This window comes from Mycetomoellerius zeteki, unplaced genomic scaffold, assembly GCF_001594055.1.
Source record: "Mycetomoellerius zeteki isolate Tzet28-1 unplaced genomic scaffold, Tzet1.0 scaffold58, whole genome shotgun sequence".
Lineage (NCBI taxonomy): Eukaryota > Metazoa > Arthropoda > Insecta > Hymenoptera > Formicidae > Mycetomoellerius > Mycetomoellerius zeteki.
Genome location: NW_017257588.1, coordinates 1,855,054 through 1,864,126, shown reverse-complemented (window position 1 = coordinate 1,864,126; position 9,073 = coordinate 1,855,054). Strand labels below are relative to the sequence as shown.

The window sequence follows — 9,073 nt, the reverse complement described above, 5'->3', positions numbered from 1 at the left end:
TTTCCCTTCCCCTCCTCTCTATCTCTCTCTCGTCTAAGCTTGATTATTATTATCAAATTTTTTTAGTAAATATATCAAGCTTACGATAATAATAATGATAATAATTGATATTAATTCATCGCTAAAGTGTTTTTAAAAGCTTCATATGGCCTTCAGTTTATTTGTAGTAATAAATCTTATTCGCGAAATAAAGAGAAATTTAAGTAGCATACCTCGAGTCTATCCAAAACTGAACGCCTTTAATTATATTAATCTGACCAAATCTAACTCTCAGCCATGTCTCAAGCGCCGGTTCACTTTCGTTGCCTCGCTGCAAGGCCTTTCTCGCGAGTTCTTTCGAAGGCATGGCACATACATTAGACGGAAGAAGTCTAATCCCTCGCTTTACGACGCCGCTTCGCGTGTAACTCGAAGTTATTATTGTCACCTATGACTCTCGGTCCCGCGCCAACGTGTGTACGCATAAGCGCGGATTAACCGCTGATACGTTTACTATCCTGCAGAACACGGATAGCGTTCTTTCATCCGATCTCGTATACAGCGAGAGGCACCGTTGTATAATATGTACGTTGAATGTACTGATATAAATTACACGCGTCACAGAATTCTCCTAAAGCTCGAACATGTGGAACAACATCGATATCGTATCTCCTCGCATTTTCAATTATCTATCTCTAGACGGTAGGCGCGCTAATCGGATTTACAATATTGTTAAAACAAATTAGTTCAACCGTGCTGCGTTTCGAGAATTGAATTTGTATGAACAGATCGCTGGAGATAACGATTCTTACATTTGTTTATTCGACCAGTTATTTATCGCTCGTGTCTTATCGATATCTCACCCGTTCTGCAACTTCGCTTCCGTGCGCGAAGCGACTTGCGAATCGCGCGTATATCCAGTTTGTGGAGTTGCGAACCCAGTAAACGATCCACCAGGCAGCTGGTCAAGCGCAAAAGGCACCCCACCGTGAGCTAACGTAACCGCAGCGATCGGCGGCAGCCAACGGCACTCGATTCGTAGTCCTCACCCCATAATAGACGACACGAATCGCGCTCGTTCCTTTTCAATAATGGTGACACGCGTGTCGGTGTCAACCGGAGCTGTGCTGGTACACGCACCGCGTGTAAATGCGTGTTCTCGCCTCGACACCTCTCACGCCCGAGGTAACACACGCAGCTCGCACGTCCCCGAGCGTCCGCAACATCCCGCGACACATTCCCCCAAATAAGGGAGGCTGCAGTAACGCCGATGGGAAGCATAATGGCCGTTTGGGTAGTCGCCTCCGAATCTCTCTCGGTCATTATGTTACCGGTCTTGTTACGGTAAATCTGGGGTGTTAACGTCGACTATGCAACCCCTCGATGTCATCGGCGAAATGACTCTCGAACGAGGGGGGCGTGTCCCTATAAATCAGGCTTGGGGCCTTGCGTCTGTTTGACGTTCTCGAAAAAAGACTGCGGTTATCAATTGGTTTGTTCTTTGTATAGCAACACTGATATTGGTGAGTTCAGTATAAAATTATAAGAATACAAGAGTACAGAGGCCTTATTTTTTAATAATATTGCATACAAAAGCATTAGAGAAATGTATAATGTACGTAACGTATAAGAATCTTTATTTTAGACCGCATATGTGAGAAATCATATACTAAATCAATCAATACTAGAAATTAAATGCCTATAACGGTCGAAGCTGAATCTTTAATGCTTTAAATAATTCAATGTGAATTATGAAAATTTGGTGTTTTTTCGCACAACCTCAAATTTGAGTTATATCTAACTTGTTAAATATATACAACCACAGATCTATGATTTTGAAGTCTATATCTTTTACATTCACCGCTTTCAAAATGGCGAATCCAATATGACGGACTATAAACTCGAAAAATCGCTAATTTTTGTATCTTTTTTTTTACACCGTTTGAAATCCCAATTTTCAAATTGTTAGAGTGTTAGGAGTGCGTGAAAATTTGGAATCAATCCAAAGATCCAACATGGCGACCCAACAACTCCCAAAATTCAATCTTCTTTTATTACTCCAAACTTATAAAATTAAAAACTGTTTGATGTCATGTTTCTTATAAAATGCGTAATTTTGTTTTCAATTCTCCTTTTTGCTTCATTTGTGTCGCTTATTAAAACAATTTTTGCAAAAGTATAATTGGCAACCTTAACATAATTTGAATGTTCTGATGTGCATTTTTCCGTAGAACACTTTCTCTTTATATATTTAATTTTATAAGTTTGGAATAATAAAAGAAGATTGAATGTATTATGTATAATTATACGTATATTTTAGATTTCCCTAGTATTTTTGTATACGATATTTTCGAAAATAAGGCTTCTATAGGCCTATTTTTTAAAAGTGGGTTTTCATGCTGACGCTAGACGCTCATTTTTAGTAAAACAAATCACGTGATAAAAATTGACGAACGTCAAGCGTCAATTTTAATCATGTAACCTATTTTGACGCTAAAAATGAGCGTCAAGCGTCCACGTGAAGAGGTACCTTAATTTTGATAATGATATAATAACGAAAATAATATAATAATGATAATAATATAATAATGATATAATAATGATAAAATAATGAAAAGTGGAAAGTAAAAAATTTCTCCATTAACTTTAATGGTTAAAATTTTCACTTTTCACTTTCCATCCTAGGGATAAAGTTTCATGATTGATACCCTGTTTTTTTTTAAACGCACTACAAGAAAGTTTCAATTGGTCTGTTTTCTGTTCCTGCACTAGAACTCTCTTTCTTGCTTTCGACAAACATCAAACATACCTATCTCACTTTAAATTCCAAAAGTATACACTAGTTCAGCCACAGAAAACAGACTTTATTTCAACAATTTTGTTATTTATATAACTGTTGATCTCCGATAAGATATAGTGAACAGGCAAAAGAACCGTTAATAGAATGCTAATCGAAAGGTGACAATCGTATATAGAATTTAACATAGTACTGTCGGCAGAAATACAGCAAAGTTTGTCAACTGTAAGTTGGCAGAAATCAAGCAAACTTTGATGTAGTTTGATGGCAGAAATAGAGCAGAATCTGCAATTAAGAGATGTCTACTCGGTTTCCATTTCTGTTGCAAATCTACACAGATTTGAATATTGCAAGAGAATCCGTCGACAGAATATAAACTTAATAGTTGATGCCAATTTATTAGTAATTACTGATTGAATTTGTTGCCAATCTGTTAGTACAATGTGAATAGTTTACTTATTCTAAAATATATGAAAAAATATGTATTTTATAAGTAAATTTAATAAAAAAAAAATCAAAAATACGTGAGATATATCGCTCAAATAAGGCAAATTTAGGGCAAATTTCTAATTATTGCAATTTCGTAAGAATTTTAATTTAATATATTAATTTAATTATTATTAATTTGAATTATTATCAATATTATATTAATAAAAATTAAATTAATTAAAAATATAATATAATATTAATCTTTAATAGTCATACACTCAAAAAGATTATAGCATAGAAAAATTGTGGGTAAAAATTGGCGAACTTTGACTAACGATAACTTTGCGAAAAATTTTATATATATATATATATCGTAGGATAACTTTTTTTTTAAATTAAAGCTTGCAATTTCTACTTTAAGACGCTATGGCCAGATTTTTAATTTGATGCACCCCCACTGTAACTCTCAAAAATATGAGGGTGTATTTGTCATATTGAAAATTGCAAAGATTGACGGAATGCATGGACTTTGTAAAATTTTTTTGGGGAATACCGCAGCGGCATAAAGTTCGAACTTTCCCCTTTAATTTAAAAAAAAAAACGAGTCACTGCGATTTTTTTTTCGCAAAATTACAGCACTTTAAAGTTACTCTTGCATTTTTGACATATACTACCGACATTATCTGCATTACCGGATATGCACCACAACGAGGTTGCTGGATGTATTTTGCACGTTTCTGTGTGTGTGTAGATTTTGCACATCGTGCTTCTGCGTGTAAATTTCAATAACGCGTATTGCCTCCGCGTTGCTCGATTACTGTTTGTAGTCGATTCCTCATATTAATGCAGGCCCTAATTTCTTCTTGCGAAATGTCATGCCAGATTTGTACTAGTATAAATTTTTGAGATAGACAGGTTGTCTTGCAATGGTACAAATCTTTATGTAGAAAAAATAATAAAATTTTTCATAAACAACCACATTTTTATTCTTATACATTCGATTTTCATTTCATACATTTTTTAATGATGAATTATTTTTTTATATCACTAAAAGTATTCTAAAATTCTGTCTTTAAAATGATTTAAAGATTGAATAAAAGTTTGTTAGTGATGAAGAATATTCTGAACAAAAAATATTCATCACTGACAAATTTTTTTTCCACGCAAATTAAACTTCAATATTGAGAAATTAATTTTATTTTCAAGAGTATACAGAGAATCTTTTTATTTTATAATTCTATAATTATGACAGAATTATTACATTTTTTGCAATAATTATTAGTAGAAAATAATAATAAATAAATAATGTCTTAAAATGCTAATACGATCCTTTGAGTAGCTTATGATATCTCAAAATTGTACTTAAGTATAAGAACTATGAACATAGGCCTTAGATACCAGTATAAAATGTGTGTAAATGATAATAAATCTAGAATTGAGAAATAATATAGGTACATCCCAGGTGTATACATATAATTACCCACAAAAACAACTCACGTAAATAATTTAGAGTTAATGTGTTTTTCACGTTCTTACGGAATTTGTGGAATGTTTGTGGAAACTTTTGGATCGTGTTTACAGACTAAATCTGGATTTTGCTGTTTTGTTGTATACACAGACGGAAGTCGAGGACACGAGTGGCGATGGTGCATGCGACAGCGGCGTCGGCGGTCCCAACGCTTGTCCTGAAGGTACCAGCGGGCTGGTTGCCGGCCCGGAAACATCGCCGAGCGTAATGGAGTGCGGTGGATGCGGCGAAAGAGTACGCGAACGAACTATCCTTTGCGTAGGCGGACGTACGTGGCACTCCAGGTGTCTGAGGTGTAGCGCTTGTGCCAGGCCATTGCACGATCAGCACTCGTGCTTCCAGAGAGGCATGCGAGTGTACTGCAGGCACGACTACGATCGGTAAGTCGACTATCGATTGGTACTTTCACCTGAAATAATACTCGCGTTACTTTTTTGGTTGCGCGATTTGATTGGACAATTAAATCAGCTCAACGAGTTATACGTGTCAACTGAAAGAGAACGAGGCGGATGGAGAGAAATAGAAAGAAAAAAGAGAGAGAAAGAGAGAGATGGAGGGAGAAAATAGCCGCTTCTTTTTGCTCGCATCGTTGAATGAATAAGTGGAATATTTTTGTTGCCGCGCGATGCGCATCGATAGCGATGTAAGACGTACGGTCGTAGAGATCAAAGTCGACGGAACCCGCGGTGACTCGTCGATTGTACGGAAGGCTTCGGGCGCAGCCTGCCCAATGTGTTTATCCAACTGTCAATCAGTTACTTCAGTCACCTGGGTCTCTTGCACCAACCGAGCTCCGACATGAGCCCGTCGTGATATCCGATCGTTGCGCGCCGCATCTGGCGATGGCGAATGTCTGACGTTTGATTTCATATTAAATTCATACACGCGTTATCGCGCAACAAGAGTACCCCGGTGAGTTAAGCGGGGGAACAAATCATTCGTCGAAATAAATTAATTTTCATTCTCGCCTGCGCGAATTGAATAAGGTATCCTCGTTAATTATTGCACAAGAGTGGTTCCGAGTTTTTTGACGCTAGCTAACTCGGGCGAGTCGCTCGGACCCGACAGTATGCGGGAGGTCCGAAGGAATCTGCCGCGTAATTTTTTTGATTCGTGCTTTCTGCCTGGTAACGTTGCCATTCGATGACCCGATCGTCGGCGGGATCCCAACGCGACCCGTGGACCCTGTAGACCCGTCGACAACCGCCGCCGACAACCGCCTCCGAGAGAACCGTCCCGTCTCCTCTCGCGCGATAATGGACAAAACGGCAAGAAAAAAGAAAGAAAAATACAAGCAAGCGGGATCTTCAGAGTAAAGTATCGGACGTAAGATTTCACTTCGCCTTCACGTCTCTCATCTCTCATCTCGCATCGACATTGTAGCTCCCTTTCACGGAAAGAACAATTTTGCTGGAGTATCTAAAAATTTAGTTAGGTACATCATACAGATTTGAAAATAATTTTGTTGGATCATTAAAACAATGTAGGATGATGAGTAATGCTGTAGAAAGTTTAACATTCTCAATATTTATTCTTGTATTTATTCTCGCTGACTCTATTCTTCTTCGCTGTTGAACGAAGAATCAGTTTTGTTTTAATAATTTTTAATCATGGATTTTATTTTTATTTCATGAACCTATTTGAGGGAGGCGTTATTATTTAAATTATTTTTAAAACTTTACTTTCGTTTTCGAGACTGCAGCGACTTTATTCTTCAAAAATTTAATATTTTTTTATTATCTTTATCTCTAACATTCTACAAAACCAACTTTATTGTTTAATATTCTAACAACCAGCTTATATGTTTTACATAATTATTTTGATGGTTTGATAAAATTATTTTTAGATTTGTATCTATGAGGGAAATTTGAAAATTTCGCAGCCTAATCATAAATAACGGTAATATATTTGAAATATTGATACATTGTAAAACGACATCTGTCTTATATACAATTTTAAAGTTTAAACTTGTTCTGTTAAGTAGTTTGTTGTAAAAGTTAGTTTATATGAACAATGATATGTAGATGTCCATAGTAAAACCATAATATTAAACACTATGTGCCACGATTAAATTTTTTGAAAGGTTAAACACCTATAGAAATATTTAAGGAGATGAAAATTGAGTGATAATGCACTATAGTATACAATGTAATATAAAGAAAATTGATAATTACTGTAAACAATTATTTTGAGGAGATTCAAGAAACGGATTTCCGTGATTGCGTAAACGCATTGGAACATCGCTGAAGTGCATTATAGTTGTGAATATTCAAAAATAAAAATTTAAAACCTGAAATTATATGAATAATAATTAAAATTAAAAACAAGACCGATTGTTAGTAATCTTTTTCCAGTATTTTAATTGTTTTGCATATTATTATGAATAGACTGTCTATTGACTAGGAAGTAGCACGAGAACCTCCTTAAGTCGCGAATTTCAAATTGCCTTTGTATCTAAAAGTTGTAGATACTTCAACAAAACCTTCTTTTACGTATGCTCTCGAAAATCTGCATGGTGTGTGACACACCGTGTGTCGTAATCGCGGACGATAGTCGCTCGAAATTCAAATCCTTCCCTAGCTTCCGACGTGGGCGTGACGAGAGATCACCTTTAGCGCCAGGACAAGGAATTAGCTGCTTCTCTTAAAAGGACAATAGGATTAAGGCGCGCGTATCGGCAGATCAGAGAAGTTAAATCTCGCCAGACGTCGCGCGATAGAATCTACATCGCGTTTCTAACTCTCTTTGTTCTCTATCTGCGTTCAAAAAATAAACGTACAAGATTTCAAGAAGACAGGCGTCGCGATGGAGGGCACACGTGCCTCTTTCGATAAGCTCAAGGTGAATAAAGCTATTTCTTCGGTGCGTGCGGAAATGCATTATCCTTCTGCGATCCAGAGCGAGAGATTTTTCGACAACATCCGAGGCACAGGGTGCGGTGGCGAGGGGGAGGGTAATGACCACCGGGATAGTCGCGTGGCAACCCATAAGGTATTCGAAGCGCGCCGATGTACGCCGCAGGCATTCGCAAACACAATCCACATAAATGCGCAGTGTGAGGAGAGGGAGGGAAGAACGAACTCGGGCGGGGTATCGAATCGGATGCACTTTCCGTGTTCATGAATATGATAATGGGCTAATGGGCCGTCTGGTCGTTGTTTAATTATCGACCGCGACACTCCCGGCGACACGGGCCGGCTGCTGTACCAGGACTACGGGTGCCACTGCCACGCCGAAGGAACGAGCATCCTCTCGTTGAGCCATCCTCACGATCGCATCCTACGGTAAACGCGAGCCTCCATCCACTCCATTCATCCGATCGTGCAGCTCGTGTGTCCACGGCCATGGTACACGGCTACCGTTTACGACGTCCGGGGCCCTATCGCACGAACGCGCGCATTTATACTGCGCTGGTATTATTAGAATCGATCCGGCGGATTTACATGCAAGCATGCGATACACTTTATTAGAGATCACGGCGCGCAGCCGACTCCGCCGCGAGAATCTCGACGGTGTACAGACCGCATATGTATAATTCCGACTAATTAATGCATGAGGGCTATTGTATAATTCTCCGGTCGTTTTCTCGCACAACCGAGGGTTAATTAAAACGCAAGAGTTTCGAATTACGAGCGCGCCGGTACGCGCGGGTATTGACCGGAAGGCGTGAACGTGTATCTCGGAGGGAACGATACTTTGTGCCTCGCGCGATACTTCTCTCACAGATCCTTCCCAAAGCTCGTAGGAGGGAGGAACGAAGAGCGAGTCGAAGAAATAAACGGCCGCGAAACACGCGCCGATGCGGAGACCACTTGCTCCTCGACACGAATATCTCTTCTCTAAAGTCTCTTTTCTTCCTCTTCTCTCGAGCTACCGCCCGTCGGCCTTCGCTTCTTCTTCTCCTTCGCCGTCCGCCGAGATATATTCGAGCGGTTATCATTACACCCCTCGTGTACTCGTTCAATCGAGTGTCGAGCGAGTCCGGCTATATTGGCTGTCGTTATAATCTATATCGCAAAATAAATCCGAGACACACCACGATACGTATACTAACACTTATGAATGATATACGCCTGGCGGCAGTTTACGCAGTTAACACGAGTGCGAGCTTCTCGTGTTTTTGCAGAACTTTTGGAGCAAAGTGTGCGAAATGCGGGCGCAGCGTGGGCGCTGGGGATTGGGTGAGAAGGGCCAGGGAAAGGGTTTATCATCTGGCCTGCTTCGCATGCGACGCTTGCTCGCGTCAGCTGTCGACCGGTGAGCAATTCGCCCTCCTGGACGCTCGATTGCTTTGCAAGACGCACTATCTTGACGTCGTCGAGGGCAACAACACCTCTTCC

At 39.2% G+C, this 9,073-nt stretch overlaps 1 protein-coding gene across 1 annotated transcript in view; it reads left to right on the top strand.

The window, feature by feature from the left end:
* Nucleotides 1-9,073, top strand: part of Awh (LIM/homeobox protein arrowhead) — an 18,558-nt gene that overhangs the window by 7,607 nt on the left and 1,878 nt on the right. Inside the window, exons 2-3 of the mRNA XM_018456455.1 lie at nucleotides 4,824-5,113; nucleotides 8,860-9,073. The exon at nucleotides 8,860-9,073 is cut by the window's right edge and continues 1 nt beyond it. Of these exons, the coding sequence (XP_018311957.1) occupies nucleotides 4,824-5,113; nucleotides 8,860-9,073 (504 nt within the window). The remainder of the gene's footprint in view (nucleotides 1-4,823; nucleotides 5,114-8,859) is intronic.